The sequence below is a fragment of the Anas acuta genome, chromosome 8 (genome assembly GCF_963932015.1).
Source record: "Anas acuta chromosome 8, bAnaAcu1.1, whole genome shotgun sequence".
NCBI classification, from domain to species: domain Eukaryota; kingdom Metazoa; phylum Chordata; class Aves; order Anseriformes; family Anatidae; genus Anas; species Anas acuta.
Genome location: NC_088986.1, coordinates 10,939,291 through 10,965,486, shown reverse-complemented (window position 1 = coordinate 10,965,486; position 26,196 = coordinate 10,939,291). Strand labels below are relative to the sequence as shown.

Sequence of the window (26,196 nt, the reverse complement as noted above, 5' to 3'; positions counted from 1 at the left end):
TTCTTACCTGTTTCCTGAGTCAGCCTCTGATGGGGATGGCAGCTAGGTGAGATAGCTCTCCTTTGTGTGCTCGATTCCAGCTGCTCTGTGCACGCTTTGGGATCAAATACCTCCTGTGGCATTTCCAAGTGAGCAAGTCTTATAAAGGAAGAGAGAAAAATTGAAGCTGGTGTGGGAGAAAGGGACAAGAAAGGCTTGGAAGTTGCAAAGTGAGAACCTGAAGCAGTAGGTAGATGGAGTTGCAACAAAGGGGCTTGGGTATGCTTCCCAGGATGTTCTCTGGGGTGATTATTGATGAATTACAGTGCTGGCAGCAAGGGGACTGCACTATTTTGGATTCCAAAAGAGCTGATGGAGCAGGCTGTTGAGGGAAGGCTATCTACTTTCCGATCTTGGCTCAAGCTCCAAGCAGAGACAACAGTTCATTCATTCCAGTTCATTCCTGCCTTGGTTGAAGCAGTCAACTTCAGAGCTAACCAAAACTTAAAGCACATTACTGAGGGCATTACCCAAATACCTCGTGAACACTGACAGGCATGGGGCATCAACTGCCTCGCCAGGAACCCTGTTCCAGTCTTTGGCCACTTCTGCAGTAAAGACATCTTTCCCTATACCTTGTCTGAAGGGAGACTTTAAAGTGAGCCTATTTTAAAGGTTTCTCTCCTAACCTAGATCGTTTCAGTGACCTCGCTTACAGAGCTCTCCTCCCACTGAGCAGTGGTGCTGGCACAGTGTTGGAGCAGCAGCATGAGAGGCAGAGGGCTAGGGCTGGGTGGGGAGGGTGAGCACTGCTCAGTCTATTGAAGCAAGCGTTCATGTAACCACACGCTGAACGCAGCTTTCCCGGGGGAAGGGAGGGAAAGGCAGGGGAGGTGAGGTCAGAGCAGTGCGTGAGAGCATAGGAAGGAAAGAGGAGATTAGGGCTGTATGAGGGGGGGACCTACACCAAGCCTTCAGTCTTGTCCCCACCCAAGCTTCTCCATTTCTGAGCTCCTCCACAAAGCTACCCCTTGGAGATGTTACCTTTGCTTACGTCCTAGAAGCCCTAGAAGTGAACTTGTTTGTTTAATTACCCCAGTGCCAAAAGGGCATCCTGATGCACCTTTCCTGACACAATGTACCGATGTGGTGCTGAAATGAGGCAAACTCAATCCTTCCGGGTATGCGTACACCTTTCATCATCCCAAAACAGCTTTGTCAACTCACTCCAGCTAATCCCTCCATTGTGAACAGAGTCGTGTTAATAACTTGCAGCAGCTGGAGGGCATGCGAACAAATGCTACAGTTCAAGTCTGTAGCGGTGCAAGTGATGCTGTGCTTTCTTAGCTGTTCTTCGTGTCAGCTTTATCATGGCACGTTTTGTGTTGTACTGCTTCTGGGAACGTGTTCCTGTTCCAGGGCAGGAGGTAGGTAACGTTGCAGCTCTCTTGGTGAGGGTAGTTGCAACTCAGCACTGAGCTTTTCTGAAGAAGGCTGGAGATCCAGGGGGCATCCTGTGGAATTAGTGTCCTCTTCCTTTGGTGCTGGCCTATCTTTGTCCCTAGCACAGGTGTTCACAGGCCTTGTCTTTGACACTTCTGGGTTATCTCGTCCTCTGGCTTTTCCAAGCCTATTTATATCCATCTTGTTTTTGCTGTTTTAGTGGTTCTTCCAGTGGCCTACCCCTCATTCTGCAAATCGAGCTTGATTTCCAGTTGCCCAGCTCTTTTGCTAGCTGGCCTTCAACAGATTTTGGGTTTAAATTTCTGTGGTGACTGCCTATAAACTTCATAGGAATGACATAAATCCAAAAATCTAATTGACCATTTTGTATTGCCTCCAGATAGCAATGAAGGAAAACCAAGGGTTTACGCTTATAACTAAATATTTACTAGCACAGCATATAAGCTAACAAGTGAGGAAGGAAGCTGGTAGAGCAGGAGAGGAAGTGTCTGTGTCCCCATCTCACACTGGTAGCACCAGTCTAAGGAGCAGCAGCCAGACCAAACCAGGACGTGCTATGCCTCCCTAAGCACCAGTTGCCCTAAAGATGTATTTTTTGTAATTACTCTGTTATATCTTTCCTCAAAGCCTTCAGTACCAGACTTGCGTAATGGAAGGCTTTGTGGTTTTTTTCCCCTAACAAATCCCTAAAGGGTTTTGACAAGGGAGGAAGAGGAAGTAGCAATTGCTACAATGCATACACGTGTTTACAGTACCGTATTGTTCAAGAAGGTCTGCGTGAATTCTGGTTTTGGTGTAAATGAACTCAACCTCTAAGCATCTGTGTCAGAGGCTGCACATCTGGCTCCAGTTCCCAGCTTAGGGCTTTTGGGAAAGTCTGGTGTGGAAAGTGCGTGACCCTCCTTCATACCACCCTGGTAGCAAGCTGGAACCTGGGCCGTGTCGGACGTTTCACTACTTGAGCTGTTCTGGAAAAGACATCCAGGGTTGACGTGATATGTACACAAACCCAAAGGTGTTTGCACACCGTTTGGGGGAAACAACTGAGCTGGGGAACTGATGCTGCGCACACGGCAGAAACTTGCCTGGAGCCAGCAGTGTCTTTGTGGGTTTCCTGCGCTCAGGCACTGTCAGTGCTTGCTGTGAAGGGATTCAGCTACACCAGGGCCAAGTGTCCAAGTTTCTGGTCAGGTTTGATGCCTGACACGTCCCTGCCAATTGTTTCCTTTTTGCAGTGCCATCAGGGTAGCCCTACAATCTTCTGTGTCCCACAGGGTGATTGCCAAAGCTGATGAGATTGAGCCAGCTTACTTTTCTGCCTCTCTTGAGCCAAACTGTCCTGGTTGCCCAGACTTAACATTCGTGCCCAATGTGCAGAACCTAGGCAAAGTCCAAGACTCGCCATACCTTCGTCATGTGCACCTGAGGAATGCCATCTGCACCCAACTTGTGCTTTCTGGGTGTGCAGCAGATACTTCTGGCATGGTGGTGACAGTATGTAAAGTATTTATCAAAAATATCAGAAAAAGACAGTAGAAGGTCAAAGATGAGAGCCTAGTGTCAGAAAGAAATGAAAATTTGATCTGCAGACTTGAGGAGATTGATTTTTTTGGATGAAGAGAGAGTGATGGTATCCCATTTGACAGCAATGATGGAATGTTTTGTTTATTTTTATTAGAACTGTCAGGATGTTAAATAGCAATTATATCTTTTTAAATCAGTAAGCACTGGAGAGTATTTAAAGAGTTAAGGAAGGAGGGTTTTCTGTTATTACCGTTTGCTTTTTAACCCTTCTTGGAATTTTGGCTAGAACAGCAAATGTGCCATTCATGGGGAAATATAAGAGATGAGAGGTTGGTTTTGTAAGTTGATTAACTCTTTTTTGCAGGAAAAACACTGGGAAGTTTGATATGGGACAGAGCTAGGAAGGCAGCATAATTTATGTTAGTTATCTTGGGTTTTATGAAAATAAAACCTTGTCATGTAGGTGGGATTTATTTTTTTAAGATAAAGTAGAAGCTTGATAAAATAGAAGCGTGATAAAGGTAACCTTTTAAAGATAGGCATTATTTATGTCTTAGTCCAGCATTTTGTTCTGATTCTATGCAACATCTTTGCAGATATAGCAGCTTCTTAGGAATGGAATGTGAGACACAGCTTCAAAAAGCTACTGTCAGGGTTGAGAATTAATCCTTTAGTGACACTTCTGGTGTCAGCCTGCTGGCAGGTATTCTCAGTGACTAAGACTGACTTGCAGGAAATGTAAAATTGCACTAAAATTGCCAAAGACTGGGGCAGTAAGGAGTAGGAGGTTTGGATCAGTCTAGACCTCTGCTTCTTTAATGAGCCAACACAAAAGTCAGACACCTCAGAGGGGACAACGCAGATCACATTTACAAGGTGGGGATTATATTCTGCCAACCTATGATTATGAAATGAGCACTGAGGTGATCTATGTAAAATATCTGTGTGAAAGGGACCCTGCTTTTGAGCAGCATTAGCTCCGCATGCTGGTGCTCCAGAGGCAGTGCTTCAGAGGTTTGGGGCGAAGTTGAAAAGGGTTCAGAGAGGTGCTGCAAATGTGACTCAAGATCTAGGAGAGCTGCCATCGCGTGAGACATGCGATGAACTCGATCCAGTTCGTATGGTCAACAGAAAGTTAAGAATGGGCTTTGATCGGTCTACAAGTACTGTGTGGGAACGGGGCCATCAAGAGAGGCCACTCGAACGGCTTTGGCTGGTGGAACTGGCTCTTCCCTCGTGCAGCAGCTCGTGCTCACCAGTCTGCTCCGGGACTGATGATCCACCTCGAGGCAGATGTTTACACGCAGTGGTTTGTCAGTGAGAGGGTCACGTGCGGATGTGGAAGGCACTGCTGACAGTAGATGGTGCTTTAATTTAGCAGAAAAGGGAAGAATGTGCTTAAGTGGTTCGAGGCTGAAACAAACACATCTGCATTCGAAATCGGTGAAAGCTCAAATCCTAACAGTAAGTGGGTAGAGCAGAGCGTCTGTAACTTGGAGCTTTCGGATGTCAGCACAGGATTTTTCGTAAAAAAAAATAGGAATCAGAAATGTCATGGCTCAGAGACAGATGGGGAGAGAAATTACAGTATTTCACCCAATGCTCTGTTGTTTAGGAGGTCAAACTTTTTTTTATCATAATCATCCAAAATGTGTATATTTCCATCGGAAACTTCACCTGGCCAGAACCAAATAGTCACTGTTGGTTTGCCTCCTGCAGCACCTTTCCCTTAAAGGTTTTGACAAAACCATTGCCATCATTGCCACTCGAATGCCATTTGGGACTGACTCTTTCCCTTCCTTCCTTGCCCCAATATACTGCTGAAGCAGATCTTGCCTCTTCTTTGTCACTGGCACCAGAACTGTGTATTTTTTTCTTGTGCCATTATCTATAAAAGTCTTCCCGTATTGCTTGATTTAATTAACACAAACATCCATGCTTCTTTGGCCTTTAAGGATGCAGGCGTGTGTCTGCCTTATTGTTGGAAGGTTTCCTTCTGGAAGGGCTGGGGACTCCAGTGCAGCTCTGTCTGGGCTTGGGAAGCTGTTCCGAGTGGTTTTTTGGGTGCTGCACTGTTAATTGCACGCGCATGTCTGGCTGATGGCTCTGTCAGCAGGGTAACCCTCGGTGGTTTAGCTGATTCTTTCAAGTGTGCTCCAGCCCTGCTCTGCAGAGAAGGACCCCACATAAGCAGAGCTTTCCCCACACTGGCTCCTCAGGCTGAGCGCAGCACAGAAGAGCCCGGGCAGCTGTGCCTGGGACTGAGCAGGCCGCCTAGCCCAGAGATCAGCTCCAAGCGGCTGATTGCCTTGGACCCTTTCCGAAGAAGGCTCTGCAGACACGTATTCCTGCAGCGAACTACCAGAGCTGGGGGCACGCTGCCAGAAGAGCCAGCTGCGTTTGGGATTAGATGGCTGGAAAGAAGTCCTCTCCCCGTCTTCGAAACAAAATCACTTCTTAACATCTGCTGTAAAGAGTTCTCGTGACTCATGGCTCCACAAGAAGCCATTCTCTTCCTTTTCTTTTCTGTTTCTCTGATAATTAAGGTTATTTTCCTTCCTAGTCCTCACCCGTTGTGTCTATGTATGTGTTTCCTCCTGGGGGCGGGGTAGGGTCCTTTTTCTGTCCATGTAGTGTTTTTCCATCTCTTGAAGTCTCATGAGAACAGCAACAATTTTGCACTCAGCAAGGTGAGCACCCCCCAGATAACCTGACAAGGTCTGCCTGCACGCCGAAAATTGCTCGGAGAGAGGATTTCCTTACTGAGCCCTTGCCTTATTGCTATTTCAGTGCTAAATGAGTAATGAAGAGGTTTAACTAAACAGGTGGGTTTGATTCAAGCCCATCATTACAGGCGATGTGGGGGGAGAAGACTTGCTTGTCCTGACAGCCCGTCTCACCAGGCCACACATGGAGTGAGGTGTTGAAAGCAGTTTATCATAGGCGATGCCTGGGCATGATGAGGTGAGCTGGGGATTCAAGTGTTTCTCTGTCCTCCCCTTGATTCTTAATATTCCCAAAGGTTTCTTGAGTTCTTGGATGAATGCAAACAGAAAGTCATGTTACAAAAATCACCTCTTTCCTGTGTTTTCTCCACAGTCTCAGCTGCCGACGATGTATTATTGTGGGAAATGGTGGAGTACTTGCCAATAAGTCGTTGGGGTCAAAAATTGACGACTACGATGTTGTTGTCAGGTGAGTCTTTGGCATCACAGTTTTCTTGTCATTTATTCAGTTTCAGTGTCAGTTGGCATGCTCTGCAGGCAAAGGCTAAACATACACTAGTGAAGATATCCATTAGCATGGAAGCATTAACTAATGTGGAGGAAAAACATCAATAATATATAAATGTTTAAGTTGCAAATGGTGATCCCATCAAAGGGTAAGGGCACTCCTCAAGCAATCCATGTTCCACAGCTGTTTGAGAATGTGCTCTCTCCTACGATTCAACTTGAACCTTCTTTTCTGAACTGCTTTTTTAAAAGCTGCTTCTTTTATAATGCCCTTAGGTGGTGAATCAGTAAAACATGTTGTTAGATCTGTTCACAAGTACACCCCCTTGGTAGTCTAGGGAAGAATTATTTGTCATACATATATAGTGTTCCCCAGGACCCACATTTTACAGGTAGGAAGGGAAGAACTACGAACTGTGCAGCATAGGGTCTCAGGAAGCAGTAAACCTCCATGAGTGAGGACCCCATAATGATTAAACAGCAGTAGGTGTGCCCTAGAAGCTGTGAATATTTCAATTGTTTCACTGCGGATGATGATGTTGAATAAGGGGGCAGGAGCAGAATGGCTCCGAGCGGAAAGGACCACAGTCGAAGTTAGGACTCTTTGCTTTTGCTGAGGACCTGGATCATCGCCATCTCAGAATGCTTGAAAAACGTGCTGATATGGGAAATCATAGGTCTGGTCATAACTCTTAGCAATAAATCTGTCAAGTCAGGGAGGTGTTCTGGGTGACTGGAGATTAACAAATATAATACCTGTGCTAATGGAGAGTGAGTGTGTGTAGGAGGGAGGAGGACATGCTCTGGGGAACTAAGCCTATTTGTCTGACTTGGAAAAATGCATGGTTTTGTAGCAGGTTCTGAAGTGTGAGTAACAAAATATTATGATGGTAAATAGGAGAAGTGGGATAAACCACAGTGTAGATTTGTAAAAATTGCTTTAACAGAGTCTAAGCTACTGTTTTTTTCTTTATAACATAACTGGTTTCATATCAAAGAGAGTGTAACCAATCTCACCTGTCTGAACTGTAGTCAACCATGAGATGTGGTGGCAAATGACAAATTCTTAGATAATTTGGAACAAAGAAAATGATTACTAAAAGAATTTAAGGTACAGAGAAGATATTTAGCATGGTCTCTTTTCTCTCCTGTGTGCTAGTAATGGGCACACGAGAAAAGAACAGAACATACATAGAATAACAACTACCTTCTCGACTCTGGACAAAGACCAAGAAAGAAGATCCTTTTCAGTCCTTTGGTCCTGTGAGCTGTTCCCTGCTGTCCCGGTATTGCTCTGGACACAGGGATGACTGCTTAGAGCAGGATGAAACTTTCACAGCCCTTCTCCCAATTCATCACACTATCAGTTGCTCGCGAAGAGCTTGTACTGCTTGTCATAGTCTGGTGGCTCGCAATTATCTCAGCTGCTGTTAGTAAAATCCAGTTACAGCCTCTTTTTGGGCGCAGGCTGTTCACAAAGTAGCAAGAGAACAGTTTCAATCCATCTGTGTTAGGCCACCCACTAAAATTTACATCAGAAGGTTTACTATTTAATTTCCAAATGAAAAGTTCAACTCTTTCTCCCCACATCCATAAATCCAAGTCAGTTTGCAAGCTGAGAGGATAAGAGGGCAGCTAAACACCTGTGCTGGCTGCAGGTTGGATAAAGGAGAGAAAAGTCAACTGCAAAGGTTAAATGAAGCCAGGTGGCTGGATGTGGGACAAGAGGAGGTGAGAGCAGACTACTTCTTAACTGCATCCACTTGCTTCCTTTTTCTTCCTGTGGAAGCTTGGGAAGTCCTTTGTGTATAGCATCCTTTTTTATGGGTTGCAAAGCTCCTTGTAAGGGTCAGATTTGGGACTTCAGATATGAGTTTTAAGGGAAAAAATGAAGCATCTTTGTAGACAAAGAAATGATCCAGCAGGATAAGGAGCTTTTTTTTATGCATCATGTCTTACTGTGTGAGGGCCATTAATTGCAGCAAGAAATTTTTTATCTTGTGATAAAGAAAGATCAGCTTTGACAGTTCTAAAACAGTGTGGAGTGAGTTTGTTGCTGGTTTTTCTTTAACTGGGTGTTACCAGATTTCAGTGCAGATGTTATTCCCGGCTGTCACACTGTTTACCTGGCAGGAGCTTCTTGCAGCAGTTATCAGTGCTCTAACGTGTAAAAATGCCTCTTTAGAATAGATTGCGGAGGGGAAGACAGGTGTATGTCAGCAACTCCTGACTGAGATAGGGGGTTTGCCTATGGAGAAAACTGTCTGTCCATGGGCTGTATGAGGAGGTCTGGCTTCCTCGAAGTTGTACAAGATGTAGCTGAGTTCATAGCTAGTGGCGTGCCCTACCTGAGAGGAGGCTCAAGCTGCCTAACGTGTACCTTGGTGAGTGCAGGTTGCAGCTGCCAGAACTCTCCCTGCTCAATTGCCCGCGCTGCCCCAGGGGTGCAGGCTGCTGGTGCTGGCTCATTAGCAGGACCCCAGTGCTATGACTCCGTCAGCAGCTCGCATTCTGGCCCTTTGCTGGAGATTGGAGTTCGTTTTACTTGGGGGAAATGGTTTGTTTTCTTTCCTGTCTAGATACGAAGTAGGGGTCCCAGGTTTGGGGAGCTTTAGCAAGGTAAGCAGCGAAACGGCTCACCCAGCAGCTGGGAGCGGGGAGACCCCTGCCAAAGAGCTGCACGTCGAGATCTGAAAGGACCACAGACACTAACCATCCCCTCACGTTCCAGAAGACAGATGAAAATATGCCTAACAAGCTTTCTTTATGTTATGCTTAACTATTTATCTGTTGCCTTTAGGGCCGTTTGCTCTACAGTATGAAAGGTCATCCAGCCCACACACGGTGCCTTGAAGGTTAAATTATGTTCGTAGTAAAGGTGACTGATGTGTGAACGCTCAGTCAGCCTGAGAAGAAAAGACAAGGGATCAGGCTGGCCGGGAGAACTGTTTTTGTATGAGTGAGGGGGATATAAGCCCTGAAAAAAGGCTTCATCTCCTGTTTAAATTGTGCTGGTGCTGATTCTTAAGGTGCTTTCCATTTAATATTGTATTACCAGTGTTAAAGTATTTATACTAAACGCATACAGGAATTCATTCTCCTTAATTCTGAATAGAATTTCAGATTCTAAAGAGGGATTTTCTTCTACTGAAAGGTTTCCCACCTAAAATGCTTACCCGGGCTGAAAAAGACAAATCCAGATCCTCGTTAACATTCCTACATAAGAAAATTTGCAGTCCATAAGCACTTTCCAGTGTATTGAACTACCGCAAGTCAAGAAGGCTGCAATAATTCAAGCAGGCAATGCTGTTCCATCAGGGGCTGCTGTTTGATGTCAGCAGGATTTGTATTCCAAGTTATTTGAAATTTCCTCAGCTTTGTGTTTCTGGTATTGAATAGTCTGTCCTACGTACACAGAGAAGTTCTGAATAATGTCACGAAAGTCATCATCGCTGTTAACACCAGAGCAGCTTGCTTTCTGAAGGGGAAAAAAAAACTTCCTGAGGGGAGTTTTAACAAAAGCACGTCTAAACACACAGCATTCCCTCCAAATGCACTTCCACAGCAGCGTCTCCTCTGTGTCGGTGGGACTGCAGTGCTGCTGAGCATTGCCCCAGCACACGGTCCAACCTCTTCTGTGCTGGCACTGCAGGGCAGCTCACCTCCTTGATGGGTCAGTCTGGGGAACTAGACCAGGTGTAGACTGTTCCTTTTTATTTATTCCTTTTCTTTTCTTTTTTCTCCAAAAAACAGTAGCTGTCTTAGTTCCCCAAACAGTCTCACTGCAGGTAGGATGAGCAGTGCAAGCTCTGGACTGGTGTGGGAGCAAGAGACCAGTTTCAGACTGCTTAAACTGCCATGGAACTGCATCCTCTGTTCCAGTACAGTCTTGCTTCTGCAAGATATCCCAGGAGTGACTGAACACTAAAATATTAATGGTTAGTTTGTAAGTCTAAATTTGTAAGGACAATATTTTTCTTTTTTTTTTTTCCCCAAAGCTTCCAACTCAATTTAAATCACAAGAGTGAAGTGCAGAAGTTGCTTGCGTTCTATTAAATCAAGTAATTTAAATAGCTTTTAATTAAACTGTTGCCACTTGGAATAAAGCTTTGTAAATGTTTACAATGAAGAATTGCAAGGGTTATGTTTGCTGCCATAGCAGCTGTGTACGGAGAGATCGGGGCTGGCAGCGATGCTGCATCATTGTGTGTGAGTGTAAATGGGAACCCATGGCAGCGTCTTCTCTGGTTGCCCTACAGGCTGAACTCCGCTCCAGTGAAGGGCTTTGAAAAAGATGTGGGTGGCAAGACGACTCTCCGGATCACATATCCTGAAGGTGCAATCCAGAAAATGGAACAGTATGAGAAGGATTCCCTGTTTGTTCTGGCAGGATTCAAATGGCAAGATTTCAAGTGGCTGAAGTACATTGTTTACAAGGAGAAAGTGGTAAGAGCACTGTTAGCTGGCATTGTGAAGGTCACCTAATTAGAAGCGGTGTACAGACGTGATACCACAGGCATATCTGCCACGTTTTGGTCTGAGGAGAGTTCCTTTGTGTGCCCTGCTGCATTTAAGTGAAGGCTTTTTTTTACATCCATGGACTTCAGTTTTAATTAAATATGTTTTACAAATACATCTGCTCCCTGTAACCTGACCTTGCATCACAGATGAGGCTTTCTATTGAAGAATATGTAGCATGTGCTGTGAATAGTGAATGTAACTTTCATTTTAAAGAGTACATGAAAGGACCGGATTTTGCATGGTTTTTTTGGACTCGTAGGGTTTAAGAACAGAGGAGGGAAAAGAACAATGATAAGAGAAGGAAATGGGTGTTTGGGGTTAAAGATGCAATGACTTTGGATAGGAGGAAGAGACAGCAACAGTACAATTTGTTGAAAAGTCCACCATCCACAGACTTAATGTGACCTCCTGAATAGCACAAGTCATTATACGTTCCTCAATTATTGCTGTACTGAGATTCATAATTTGGGTTTGGCTAAAGTATCACCTGGAAGAACAGCATCAAATCTAATTTAAGATGACTGAAATGGTTAAGATACTGTTTCCCCCACGTAAGTATTTTGTCCCAGTCAGTTGTATTAGTGCTCTTCTTTATTACCATGGACCTGTTACAGGGTTGTTTTCCTTAATTCACCCACCCTAACTGGAATCAGGTTGTGATGACTGACTTCTCGTTCAGAGGATGGTTTGTCTGTACCTGTTGCCATGAAGACTAGAATAAATGACCTCTATTTAGCTATGATCCTTGTTTTACAAATCATATATTTCTGTTTTCAGATATTCTTTCATGATTTTTCAACAAGTAATGAGACAAATGGATTGGTATTTGGAGGGTGGGATGTTAGCTTATGTGTTGGGGACAAAAAGAGGAGGTTGGTAGTTTATATGCAGAATGCAAACAGTCTGGGAATATAATTGTATACAGCTGTGATACAGACGGCCTCAGGACTTCTACCTCGCTTGAGTCTCACACTGGCACCAACTTGCATTTATTTTTCTGTTACAGGGCAGTTGTCATTACCTGTTAGCCTCTGGGCATGCACAAGTGGCCTTTGGTAATGTGAATAATTGAATCAGACGGTTTCTTTGTGGTTTCTGTCCTGCTTCTATTCCTCATTGTAGGCAAAGGAAGGGCCTGCATTTAATATCCTGATGGTATCAGTGCCCTGCTACCTGAATGCTGTTGTGGGAACTTGTAGCCTTTAGCTTGAAGTTCAAAGGACAGATTGGTTTGCTTCAAAACAAATTAAATTTCCACCTGATGTTTGCAGTCATGCAGCATTGGCTGTAATGTGGCGTCCCCTGGTCCCGTAAAGATATGGCGAGCAGTTTGTTAAAACTTGGTAGAAGTCTGGGAAGAGCGATTGCAGTCATCATAACTGAATGCTTCAGTGCCCAGCTTGGCAGAGCGCAGGAAGAACTTGAGCTTCTCACATTGCAGGTTATTTGAATGCTCTTGTGGTTGGCTCCTTATCCTTCATTTCTTTGGAATAAACACTACTTTTTTTTTAGTTCTTGTAGGTGATGTTTTCCAGATCTCTTAATTTCTGTTGCTCTTTTGAAAGCTTGCAGTTGATTCATATTTTTCTTAAAGAGCACTGTCACAAATGTACAGAGAACATGAAATAGAGAGGAGCAAACCACTGGCCTTGCAGTCCTCACACTTCATACATCCGCTGTTGTGTCTGCCTTTGCCACGGTGGCATGGGACTGCAGGTGAGCGTCCAGCTTGTGGCTCATACTGCCTCCAGGTCTCTCTCTGCAGAGTTCTCCCATATACCTGCCATTCTTTCCAAATCCATGCCCTCTGCATTTTAATAAACATACTTTTTTACTCCATCATCCAGGTTGATAATGAAAGCACTAAACAGAATCGGTTCATAGGAAGACCCCAATGTAATATGTCCTTCATTTCTACAATGAGCCCACTGAGAATTCCTCCTGGTTAGGGTTTTTTTTGGCCACTTTAGAACTCATATCACAGTAGTGTCATTAATAATGCTCTTTGGCATGTTTGTGAAAGTAACGTTAGAAGCTTTACTGAATTCCAGACCATGCCTTGCTTCTTCCTATGTTTTTCATGTAGGAAAAGAAAGGAAATCTGTTTTTCCTGTATAAAATACTATTCTTGAGTAGTGATATGCTCTTGACAAATCCTCCTGGATTAGTACTTATCTTCAGTGGTTTTTTATCTTTATTTTCTATAATTAATTTTCCTATTCTGAGAATTTATACCATAAATCAAGTCTCTTCGCTTTTTTGCCTTCCTAGTGCTAGGAACTACTTTTGTCCAATTTTCAATCCTTTGACACCCTACCTGTTCCACATAAGTTCCCAAAGGGAATCATCACTGGTTTTGAGGCTGCTGAACCAGTTCACTGAATATTTTAGGATGAGGTCCAGGTCTGGAAAACATCTGTCTTGTCTTCTCTAATCTGATCTCTCCCTATCTGAGGCTGAGATCTTGTTGTCGCTGGCTGTGGCTGCGAGCAGGTGGCTAGCACAGCTGCCTTTTCGAACGGAGACTGATGCACAGAGTGCTGTCTCTTAGCTCGAAGAACTGGCCCGATGGAGAACCACCAGTGCTACGGGAATACGGCGTGGGCGTCTGTTTGTTCTGGTAGTGAGTGCTAGTATTTTTATCAGTGTGTGGTAAGCTCAAAATGACAAATGCCTGCCCAGTGCTCTCCGTGGAAAGTTTCTGGTTCTCTCTCTGCTGATTGTCTGGAGAAAAGGGGCATTTTTCCTTTCCTGGATTTATCTTGAGATGCTTAATTTGATCTAGGAGCTCTGTACACCACTGTTGCTTTTTCATTGTCTGAGATTAGGCCTGTCCCTCTGCTAGACTTCAGCCCCGCTGCAAACGAGTGGTTTCAGCCAGGACTCCGACCTCAGGACAGAGATGAGGGAAATTAAAGCATCCTTCTGAAGAACATGACTGCTGTGGGAATGGACACAGTCCTTCAAAAAATGGGTCAGATTCTGACCCCTCTGTTTCCTTTGCTCCTGAATTCTGATGGCAACTGCATGTTTCCATGGTAGAGTCGTGGGTGGGATTTGAGACTTTCTGATTTTCTTCAGACGTTGTCAGTCCTGGAGCTGCTTGGACCTGCATGACCGGAGGTTCTGGGCCAGGCACTGGGATCCTTGCTTAGTCCTCTTTCAAGTAAGTGAAATCAAAGGCAGTTTATCCGAGAGGGAGTAAATGAAAGACGAGTGGCTATTTATTACCAGGGTCAGTGGTCAGATAAGCTGATTCTCCCTGCAGCTGAGAGGGATTTGCTCTGTGTTATGTTAGTCTTTTGGCAACACTTGCACACTGAGAAAGGGATAAGTGCTTTACTCTGTGGAGAGGAGGATTTTCAGGAGATGTCTTAAGGAAAGAAACAGTGTGATGCAGAAGCAACAGCAGAACAGTAAGGTAGAGGATTTGATGCCTTCCATTCAGTAAGATGAAAACCTTTCAGAGACTTGCATGATGCGCCAGTGTCCTGTCTGTATTTAGTGTACACTGTGTACAGGAAGAGGAGCACTGGAATATGGACCAAAGAAAAAGGAAAAGCTCAGCCACTTTTTATTTCTCACTAAAATGTATGGAAGCTGGGGGGGGGAGGGAGAAAGAGAAAGAAAAAGAAACCTTGAGAAAATGTTAATATAAATTAAAAAGGACAGGCTTGGCTAAATGATTGTGCTGTGTCATCAGCAGAGCAAAGGTAACTTGCATCAGAGTTCTGGGTGAGCTGGCGCTCAGAATTGCAAGGCTGTAGCAAGTTAGGGCAGTGCTGCATCACTGGAGAGTATAGACCTGTACATTACTAGGGGAAAGGTGGGTGAATCTGGGCAAGTTAAACCCTGGTAATCTGATTTCAATCCTTTGACAAGCATTAAACTCAAGGAACAAATCATTGCACGTGTTGCAGGTAAATGGGGAGAAAAGGGTGTGGGATGGAGAAAGGTGACGTGTAGCAGAGGGGGGAGGATTGCACCACTCTTAACCCAGTATTTAGACGGACAAGGGGAAAGGACCTGGATTGGAGCCCCAGACTTATTGCAGAAAGGCCACAGATGTGAGTTGTTCGTGCGTCTTTGGTGGCTGGCCTGGCAGTGCTGACTTGCAGTCGTTGCTGCAAGAGGCTGCTGGCAGTGCCAGGCACCCCTGCTCAGATCAAACAGCTTCTGGTAGTGCATCCCCAGCAGTGGTTACTTACGGACACTCACTCTCAACACTTGTGCTCCCTCCTGGGCTGTTTATTGTCCCAAGAGCCATTACCCACCCATCTCGTGATCCACCTTGCTCCTTCCCACAGCTGTACCGTCTTGCATCACCTGGGTTTTGCCAGTCACAGGAGCTCTTCCTGGACATCTAAAGTAACAGGGGAATTACGGAGTGGGTTTTTTTTCTGCTGTATATTTCCCTTCTCCATTCTCCTGGGGAAGGATTAAAATAATAGTCAAAAGCTGAAAGTTTCTTCACTGCGTTCCGGGTAGTTGCTTTTGAAACAGAAGAATTTACAAGCAGCAATTATGCAAACCAGCCATCACAAGCTGGCACCGAGGCTGATTCCAGGGTGTTTTTTTTGCCTATCATTAGTGAATCAGAAGGAACTCTCTTGTTTGCGTAGGGCTCAGTTCCCTGAACATCTGGCACATGGCAGCAATGCAGCCAAGTGAGGGCAAAGGTTTCACGAGAAATTGGCAGCTCGCATGCTTCCTTCTCGTGCGGTAATGAGCCCGCGGACACTTCCAGCAGGGATCTCTGCAGCCGCTGCCAGAAAGAGTCACTTGTGCAGTAAGCGCCCGCGGCACCTCGAGGCTCTCTTTGATAGTGAAAGTCATAGGAGCGAGTGAGCACCTGCCTGCCAGCGAGGCCAGGCGCGGCTGTCTGTCTGTCCCTTGCAGGGGCATGCCTCTGACAGCTCGCACGATGCCATCTGCAAAGCAGCCGTCCTCCAGTGCTGCTGAGACTCCAGCAATGGGCAGGAGATAACCCCTCTTTCCTCATCCCAGCACGTGCCTGTCGCTCTTGCAGAGGTGGTGGCAGTGAAGATTTATTTATTGTTAACCTTTTGTTTGGAGCTACCTTTCTGCTTTAAGTCAGCGGGTTGCTTCCAGTCCTGCTGCAGTGCTACGCCACCTTCCCTCCTCGATCAGCCTGCCTGTGCTGGAGCCAAGGCCTGACCGCTGCCAGAGCTCTCGCCGTCTGCTCAGCCTTTATTTAGAGATTCTCTTCTTCCATTCATGGCCTTGTCACCATTCCCTCAATGGCCTTGTCACGCTCTGTGTTTGCTAGGGCAGTCGGCAAACGTCATGGCCTCGTAGTACACTGGGGATTCCTTGGAATCCGAAATAGCCTTGCAAGGGGGCTGCTCTGCATCCCTGATCATCTGAGGAGCCAGGATGCTACCCCAAACAGCTAGAGGACAACAGAGAGGCTGTGAGTCTCTTCTTGCTGTCCAACCCAAGTAAAACCTCACCCACATGCACATATTTCCATTGAGTTTAGAGCCTGAGCCCAGCCCCTGAGCAGGCAGTTTCTCTGGGTCCAGCTGAGGAGGCAGAACCTGCTCTTTCTGACCCTGTCACTTGCCCGTGGTGACAAATGGAGTGGCCACTAACAGTTTCACTCCGAAGTCTGCTTCTAGACTGCAAATATTTTCTTTCTCTTGCCTCCTCCCAAACAGTTGTTTTAAAATATTTTGTTTTGCATTGCCTTAATACATTATGGCTGTGAAGTTTGGGTACAGAGTTATGCTGCCTGATCCTGTATAAGCACGGCCTTGTGTCCTCCTGCCCTCTTTGGCCTCTGGTGGAAGGGGACAGAAGCTGGGTTTGCTGCTCCATCATTAATAAAAGTAAGCTTTTGATTTGGGAAGCCATCTTAAGGATTGTCCTATTCTATGAATTTGACTTTTTCTCTAAATAGCCATTATTAATAATCCCCCAGAAGTATAACGTAGGAAGGCATGGCTGGTGAGTAAGGCAGCCAACATGCATAAAGGACATGATGAGGCTTGTGCCAGGGGAGAGGCGAGAAAGCCTCTTCATTGTCCTGTGGTCCAAGCACACAGTGCAAAAGACCACTGCCACTCAGAGGATGGGGGAATTTAGGAGCAGCTGATAGCAGACATACCTTACCGCATCGTCAGGATGGGTCAGTGCCTGGGTTGGGGCAGCTGAACCATTACTAAATGCTGAAGCAAAGAATTAAGAGAATAAAGCTAGAAGCAGGCTCTTCTGGCTCCCACCAAGTCCGTGGCTGAGGAAAAAGTGGGAGAGTCTGCGTCATTTCTTCTGTGGAAAATATTCTGTGTAAAATATATATATATTTTTTTTCATTTTACATTTTGTTCTCTTTCTTGTTAGCCTGTGCTGCTTGAGGGGTTGTGCCCCCATGGTCAGGACCCAGTGCAGTGCTAGGAATGGCCCAAGGGAACCAAGGGAGACTTGCACATTTAAAAATAAATCCCTTGCTATGCCAAAGGAGTCGAGTGGTTTCCAGAAGACGTAAGGTGAACACCGGTGCCATGTTAGAGAAGGTGAGCCAATTTTTTTCCAGTCTTGGTGAGAAGAGAGTCTGGAAAATATGTGGGTACGCTATAAAACAATCTTGCCCCTGCTGACCAGAAGAGGGAGAAGATCTTGGTTCTGTACCGTGTAGCTTTCAGGTAGCACCATGGTGACAACCATGCAGGAACCTCAGCAGACAAATGACCCAGTTTGCAACATGGGCCTTGGGGGAGACTTCCTGGCCAGATTCCCAGAGGAAGGTTGTTGGTATGGAAGGTGCAGGCTGGAGCTTGCCCTTCATACATACCTGCATGCAACGGCGTAATAAGATTAGGCAGGTCACTGCATAGCTGAGAGCTGTTCCCACCCAGGCATACTTAGGGTGGCTGTAGGTACACCATCAGCCATCAGCTGGTGACAGGGGCTGTTCTGATGCCATTGCAGTGTGCCAGCACGGCACTCGATATCATCTGGTGGATGCATGCTGCACGATAAGTTGTCCACCTGGATATGGTGGCCGTCACATCCCCAAGTCTGTAGCAACGTTCACCTCAGCTTCTGAGGCAGATGAAGAAAACTGAAAAATATCCATAAGTACATTATTGTCAGGGTGAACAAATTCCAGGTATCTGGCCTTTGAGAAGAGTCTGTATTTGCAGGACTAACATCATAGATGACTCCAATTTTAGACAGATGTTCCTTAAAACTTCAAACTAAGATTGAGTTGGTATGCCTGCCCTTCCAGTCATTTCCACAGTATACATAGCTTTTGTCCTTTTTTCTCCCTTGCTTTGCTTGCCATTAACAAAATTCAGTCTTCCTTGCTCTATTCTTCCCACTAGAAGATAAGAAGCATTTATTCATTCTAGGCTTCAGTAGTCCTTAAAGAACCTTTATCCCATATCTGCCAAGACAGCATCATCTTCGTTTCTGGCTCAATAATCCTAGCTGTGACTTGAATACTCTTCTCTAGTTCCTCTTCCTTCACATCATTCTTAAATGAAGAGACCAAAGCAGAATTACTGCCTGAAAAGGCTGAATCATAGCCCTACTAGGCATCCTTTCTGGGATTGCCTCACCATCCTGCTTTATCCTTAGACAACTTCTTCCTAAAATTGTCGTCTTCTAATTAATCTCTTCTGATGTCTGCTGCCATCCAGCTGATAGTTGCCTTTTCCGAGCATTTGACACTCCTACCTTCTCCATCCATCCATGACTCAGACAAAGTTTAAAAAAAAAATGGAGAATTTAAAGAGTTTCTTTTTTTTCCCCATTTCCTTCTTTTGAAAAGCTAATGTGAGCAAGGGCCAAGTGAAGAGCTAATGCAGCTGTCTTGAAAAAGCATCAAGAGGGTGCTCATGTTGCACTCTCCCTCTTTGGCAGGCACTGGCTGTATTTAGACATCGACATTATGCAAATCCGAGTAGGTGCATTTCAAGGTCATAGTGCATGTAAACTCAGGTTAGACTGGTAGCTGCCGCGATCAAACACAGACTTGGAGTATCTGAAGCGATCCAAAGGATTTCATCCCAAATCTGGGGCTGGTTCTGATGAAAGGCGCCCTTCCATAAACAGCAGAGCTAACAAAATCACCCTCTCGCCTGTGATTTATGTCCTCCTCCCTCTTGCACCACAACTCTCTCAGGTTTCCTCCACCTCATAAATACCCCCTGCCTTCCGTTTCATCCCTGCCTACTGCGTGCTTCCCTGCTGGCCAAGACATGCATGCTCACTGGGCCATACGTATGTGATCGGGCACCTGGCAGACGTGATGAGCAGCTAAGTGCTGAGTTCACACGGCATCACCTCCACCTGGCCTCCCGTGCAGCTGCGTGGGGTCTCTGCACCCCACCGTGCATGGCTTTACCACCAGTGCAGCCCCTGCTTGCTGAGGATCTCGCGCTGCCCACGTGTGCAGCAGATGTTCAGCCGTACCGGAGCAGAGCTTTGTGAATCCAGCACATGGAAAAAGTCAGAGAACATCGACAACAGCGAAATGGAGACGTCGCCCAGAGGGGTATCAGCCGTTCGTGCAAGTGTTAGTGGAATAAAGATGTTCTGTGTTAACACTTGAGGAAAGAACTACAAGAATCATTTGAAGTCTGCAAAGCCTCCCTTAGCCTAAGAGATTTGGGTTCAATTTATTTAGTTTATACATGAGATTTTGGGGAGATTTACTTATAGTCTCTCTGTATCTACAAAAGAAGAAACTTTTTTTTCCCTCAAAAGACTCTTTAATTTAGTTGGAAGAAGAATATCTGAAGCGAGGCAAACAACCAAAAAAGGCAGCACGTTTGTATCAGTATAATTACTTGTGCTACATCTGCCCTACAGGCTTGATGAATTTGCTGCTATTTGAAGTCTGAAAATTGAGACTGGATGTCTTGGTAAAGTCCTGCTCGACTTGTGGGAGAGTGAAGGGCTGGTAGAAATCCCCGAAGGCGGGTGCACCGCTCCCTGCTCCACAGGACATCCAGGAGGACGTCAGCAGGATCTCCCTTGGCATTTTGAGCTGTGCAGTTACGAAACAGCAGAATGTGGTGGCTAGGAGCTGAAGCTAGATAAAATCAGCCTGGACAGATGTAATTTCCTAGAGATATGGATTTATAGTACTCAAATGACATACCTGCAGAGGCAAACATTGGCTCCTGACAACTTCTGAAATACAGATTTAATCCAGTGTCTGGGAAGATTGTTTTGCATGGGTGTACCCAGGATCGAGCTGCATACTTGTGTTGCCTTCTGGCCATCCTTTACTGTGACCTATGGGAACCCCTGTCTTCACTCTCTCTGACCCATTTGTTGACTCTGAGGAGCAGGATAGCAAGCCAGTAGTACCCTTGGCAGCTTTTTGTTGATGTTAGTTGCTTCATTCAGTTGTGTGTAGGGTTCACTGCAATTTTTTCTCTTCCCGATGCATGCTCAGCCAGCTCTGTTGCTGTGTCCTGAGGGAGAAGGCTTCGTGGAATCTGAGGTGAGCAACCTCCAGCATAACAAAATCCCCCAGAAGAGCCCTTCAGAAAGCATTGCAACACCACAGGATGCTGTGAGTTCACCCATGTGCAGCAGGAGGACTCACAGAGGGGGGAGAAGCATTGATTTGATTTTGTAAATAAAATCACATGCTTTCTATCAGTGGCTGAAAAGACGCTCCCTTTCACAAATCCAGGAATTTTGCTATCTACATTTTTTTTTCTTTAAACTGAAAAAAAAAAAAGTTTGAACAGTAAATATTTATCCAAGATGTGTGGTTGTTAATATGATCCAGTCTTCAGTCATTTTGAATGGTGTCATGATGACAGATGTTAATTCAGAAAGGAATAGATTGGACAATTTATGCCCGAAACACATGTGTTCCTTGGCGGCCTACATGGATTACTTGCATAGTTAGTGCTGTCTGAGCAATTTGTAATGTTGTCTCTGCCTCGAAGCACCGAGGGCTCCAGGACAGGGGGTTGATCTATATCTCCAGTTAGCTATAATAAACACCGAGGTAACTAAACTCCCTGCCTGCTTTTATCTTCCCAAATTTATCTCTCCCCCTGTGCTACAGCTGCGCGCGGTGCTTCTGGTTCTTCTTTAGAAGAAAGCAGTTTCTTCCAGCAGCAGAGGAAGATGTGCACAGGGTGCAAATCCCTCACCTCCTCCCCCAGAGCTCATCTCTAGATTCAGCTTCTCTCCTGCCACAGCACGCAGTTATTTAATGCAAACACTCAACAACTGGATTGAAAACAACCCACTCCACTGTAGGTACTAAGCAAGAAGGAGACTCTGAGAAAATCTTGCTTTTTTTTTTTTTTTTGGCAGTATTTAGATTCTTACAGTTGTGAGTTTATGGAATATGTCAAAGGGTGTTTCCCTTCTTATTAGGACCAGGTTTGTGGAAGCATTAATATCTTCTTTATATTCTTTTCTTTAAATAGGAAGCTTACATCTGGAGGAAAATGGCCAAGCTGATGGGTGCACGAGGCTTTTGCTAGGTCAACTCAGGAGGTTTTCTCAGCTGGTTGATTGGTTGTGTTCTGGCCATTTTCAGTGAAATTAATTTTGCCCACTACTGACAAGTATGGCAAATAGTGGGTCTGGCTCAGGCAATCAGTGCTTTGTTTGGAAAACCTCTCCAATGTAAATGTTCTGTTTAGATGACAGTTTATTTAAATTATCGTCTTTTAAGAATATTAAATAATGTTACAAAAAAACTCATCTTTTGTAAAACACCTATTATTAATGCAAGTCGTGACAATAAAGCAGGGCAGGAGCTTCCTGGCATCTTCCCAGACTCTTGTTATTTTGACCTTTCTGCTTTCCCCTTCTAAAGGATGCTGGATAATTTGTATATGTTCTATACGAACACTCAGTGAACATAGAAATTATTTGGCTTCTCGTTTCAGCAGAGATGCCAAAATAGGAGAAGACAGCTTTTTTGTGTACTCTTGCTGTAAAAACAATGTGAAAATTTCCCTGGAGACTCTCTTTAAGATAACTTCAGAAAGTGATGAGGGTTTCTAGGCCATAATTTCTACTGTGGTGATTCTTTAGCTTTTTTTGTTGTAATGTGCCAAGAGTTTAGTCTAAATATGTGTTGTTTAATGAGATGAGATCTTGTTTGTATTCAAACTCACGAACTAGTTCTGCTCCCTAAAAAGACTTTGCTGATGGCTTGTCCTCAAGCGCCCTGGGATACCCTTGTGTTTGCCACCAAAACCTATAAAGACAGTGCTCTTTCTTTCTTTCTTTCTTTCTTTCTTTCTTTCTTTAATTTGTTTCTTTCTTTCTTTAATTTGTTTCTTTCTTTAATTTGTTTCTAGCCTACTGTTATAAGTAGAACAGGTAGCTGTGCTTATAGTTGGGATCACCTTAGGTTTTCTTTTGTAAGCAACTAGGAAAATGACTCTATCACTTCATTATACTTTCACCTTCGAGCTGATGTTTTCCATGCCACATGTTTGGCTCAGCTGGAAAGTTCAGCTGAAGTAATTTAGCTGTCTCCCAGGTTAAGGCTAACAAAAATGCAGGTTTTCTACCTCTAAGAAACAAAAAAAAAAAAAAAAAAAAAAAAAAAAATCACAAACTTTCCCACCCCATTTTGATGATGCCCTAATTCTTCAGGGCAGTCGCTGGGAATTGGCCAGGCTATGGCCCATGGCAGCCTGCTGGGGCCCTTGCAAATCCTGTAAAATCAACAGCACTTCGTTCCATGGGGGCTGTTAGATGCTGGCAACTCAGTTCTGAGTGAACTGAGCACGGTCCATCCTACCAGGCTTCATGAGCACTGCCTGCCTTGCTCAGGTGCCCTTTCCGTACCCTTAGGGCAGCAGAGAGAGCAGGGGGTATCCTCGGGAGCCCCCTTCCCTGCAGCCTGGGCTGGTGCGTGGCAAGAGAGCAAAGCAGAGTCTCGGAGATTGAGGGTGATGAGTCCTGGGATGGCAGGGAACTGCAAGCATGCAGTTTTGTCAGGATTGAATAGTTCAGGATCTGGTAAGAGGATGCATTCTCCTTCCCTAATGTCTGATCTAGAATGCAATAGCCTACCGGGGCTTGTAGTTGCACTTAGAGGACTGTGCTCTGAGTTCAATTACTCCACTTGATGGAGGTTTTTTTTCTTGAGTTGATTTTTTTGAATGTATTGAGTTACACTGTAAAACTTTTTAAAGAGCTTTATGGTTGTAAAGCAAGCCATCAGAAGCTAAGAAAAGCAAATAATTTAACGTTGTGTTTTCAACATTAATTCAGTTCTCCTGTGCAGATGTTATTCGTAATATGGATATAATAATGTTGTCCTCGCTCTTGGAGTACTGCTGTCTATCTAGTGGAGGGGGACACTGAGACTTAGTCTGATTTCTGTCGTGGAAGAAGTTCAGCCTTGGTGTGAGCATCTGCAGAAGCCGTGGAACGTGTTGTGGAGAGGAGAGAGCAGAGGAGAAAGAATGGCCTCCTCCAGTCAGCCTTTGAATGACTGTTGTGATGCTGAGCAAGTTAGATCAGAAATTTTCAAACACAGTTTAAGTCCCATGAGGCAGATGTGCAGGAAAGGTGTGTGTTCAGCAGCAGGAAAAGCTAAATGAAGTTGTACTGTTCTGAAAATGTTCTGAGAATTGAGGATAAGGTATCTGAAATTGAACATCTGAAGGCGGTGGAAACTGGGCATTCATCAGTGTGTTTTCTCCCCTGTAAAATGTTGTGATAGATGCCAAATACTGCAGAGATGCTGTAAATATCAAAATATTGCTTGTAAAGCACTTAGATGTATGGCAATATTAGAAAACTTGTGTGGGAAAATTAGAAAGTCAGTGTTCACAACAGAAATACTGAATTTCTGAAGTTGCAGGGCTGTCCTGCCTCAGCGCTTACTAACATGTGGATTTGGCCTTTCAGCCGTGGTATTCTTTTAATAGATGTTATGTGAGTATGACATTTCATAAACTATGCAATAAAAATAATAGTGAATTAAATGGACTGGTCCCCTATGGTTATAAAATATCCCCTAAATAGTAATAATATTATAGGGCCTGTTCTTCGTTGGGAGTTTTCTGAAACTGTACTACTTTAGATATTTTTTCATTAAAGGGTTATTATTAATGGACGACAAACCACAACACAAACATAAATTATCTAAATCCATTGCTTTTACTAAAAACTTCCGTCTTTCCTAAGATATTTCAAAACAGGAATATTTCTTCAAGCTTTGGCTCAAAATCCAGCTTATGTTTTGAACAAAAGAGTCTGTATCCATCACCCTATCTGCACATAGCGCAAGCACATCTTCTGATACACCGTATGTGAGCTATCATCTATGCTTTGACTTGTGAAACGCAGTATTCATCAGATTAATCTTTAGTTTTCTTTGCAGCCAATCTGATATGTTCCAAGTTCCATTTTCTTCAGAGGACACAGTCTTTTGCTACAGCATTTTGTTGTCTTACAACTGTGAATCATATTTTGCTCTCAATTACACCGATTGAAATGTAGAAGTACATGAAAAGGACAGGAATTGCTTTGGATTTGCAACATGGATCATCCAAGAATAAATTTGCTCTCCTGACTCATTAGAGCTGGCCTTGGCCTCGTGCTTCCTAGTCTTGGGAATGGTCAGACTGCAGATGAGCAGTGCAGGAGGTCTGTGTCTGTAGGTGAGCTGCATCACACCCAAAGTTCAAATGAAGTGCAGCAGGGCTATTTGTATATACTTTGCTGTTTATTCAGAATACATGCTTGCATGCCAACAGGGCAGAAACTTGCTACTAGCAGCCATGGGAATGCTGTAGTGTAGAAGACTGAACTGATACGTAATGCATCAGCGCTGGCTTCCCAGATGGCTTTTGTCACTGCTGCAGTTTCTGCTTTCAGAGCCAATATCTGTGGACGCAGCAGCTCCCTGTTCCATGTAGCCCACGTGTTGGGCGCAGAGTTTAAAGTCTGCAACTCCCACTTGGAGCTGAGCTTCCCTTCTCTTGTGGTTTTCATGCAGAGATCTCGACCTGGCTATGAAACCTTCAGAAACTAATCTCTAAGCCAATGCAGTGAAGTATTTATTATTAGCTCAACTTACGAAGAAGCATGGTTAGATTTTTTTGTTTGTTTTATTTTTTGTTTTATGGTGGGTTTTTGTCTTTAAAAAGCACTATGTGTTAAACGGTGCTTTTGTCTTCATCCTGCTTTGCTGCTGTCTTTGCCACTGAAAACTCTGAAAACTCTCTGGGTAGAAAATCTCTTTGGGTTGCACACTGAGAAACATTGGTAAAAACTAAATTTGAGGGGTTTACAACCTATTGGGAGTCCTCTTGGCCAATATGTTAGCTGATAGTGCTGTGAGGCTGTTGGGAGATGGGGCGTGCTGACTGGGGAACGGCCTGGGAAATTATAACCATTTGATTTTAGACTTAGTCAGTGGGAGGGTGTTCAGAGAGAAGAAACAACAATTATAAGGATTAAAATTATCATAATGTTGGGTGCTCCAAGAGCTGCATCTCCTTTGGTGATGGGACAAGATAAGGGAGTGAGCACAATGTGCAATGTTCCTGCTTCAGGCAGGGCGAGAGGGCTTTTCAGCAGGGCAGGTAAGAGCAGAACAAAATAGAGATTTGAGTGCTGGCCACTGGAACTGTGTACAGAGGGTGGTGAGGGGTTCTCCATTGCTTTGAGAAAGTTGGGTAAATATATATCAAGTGTGGGCTAGTGGGTCTGGCAGATGACCATCAACCTGGATTGCAGGCTCTCAGGACTTCTGTTCTCGTTGCTAAAAATTCCTCGTTGCTTTGATAATGCATGGAAATGATGAAACTTCATTTATATTACCACTTGTAGAAGAACATTTTATAGGCCTCCATGTCTACTTGACCTCTGAGAAATGCATAGTTGGCTGATAAGATGGTTATTTTCTAGGAAAAGCACACCTTCCGTATTTAATCCAGTTACGCCTGAGCAGAAACCTTTCAGAAACCTCTGCGGATGGATTGCTGCGGTACCCTGTGTTTGCGTGGCACTGAGTGCTTGTGGGTGATGGGTACAGGATAACTGCATTCCAGCCTGGGTGGGGGCAGCGATCTCAGTGAACCAAGTGCTCCGAGGCACTCAGAGATCTCGTGACTGCCATGTCATTCTCTGGCTTTTGCTTTCCTTCTTGCCCCTCCGTCTCTGGTGTTACCAGGGTTTGAAAGAGCAGTAATCTCCATTTGCCATAGGTTCTCTCTCCAGTCTTGTCATCTTTCTTGTTGATCTGCAGCACAGCATTGCATGCCTGGACCTAATTCATCTTTGTGTGATGCATAATTGACCTTTAGAGCCTCTCTGTCCCCTTCCCATCAGACTTAAAAGTCTTCCTGAGCGATGCTTCTTGCACTCCTAAACCTAATAGTACAGAAGAGTACAGAGGTACAGAAGAGGGATCATCTGTGTCATTAAGGTGCCGTAACATTACCCCTCATTTTGCATAAATATCAGAAATGCAGTTATTCTGTGAGACAGCCCC

General features: G+C 44.6%; 1 protein-coding gene across 9 annotated transcripts in view; it reads left to right on the top strand.

Moving 5' to 3' along the window:
- ST3GAL3 (ST3 beta-galactoside alpha-2,3-sialyltransferase 3) overlaps positions 1–26,196 on the top strand; it is a 175,852-nt gene that overhangs the window by 121,007 nt on the left and 28,649 nt on the right. For all 9 annotated transcript variants that reach the window (XM_068689688.1, XM_068689689.1, XM_068689687.1 and 6 more), the window contains 2 exons: positions 6,067–6,162; positions 10,460–10,646. In XM_068689688.1, coding sequence (XP_068545789.1) covers positions 6,067–6,162; positions 10,460–10,646 — 283 coding nt within the window. The remainder of the gene's footprint in view (positions 1–6,066; positions 6,163–10,459; positions 10,647–26,196) is intronic.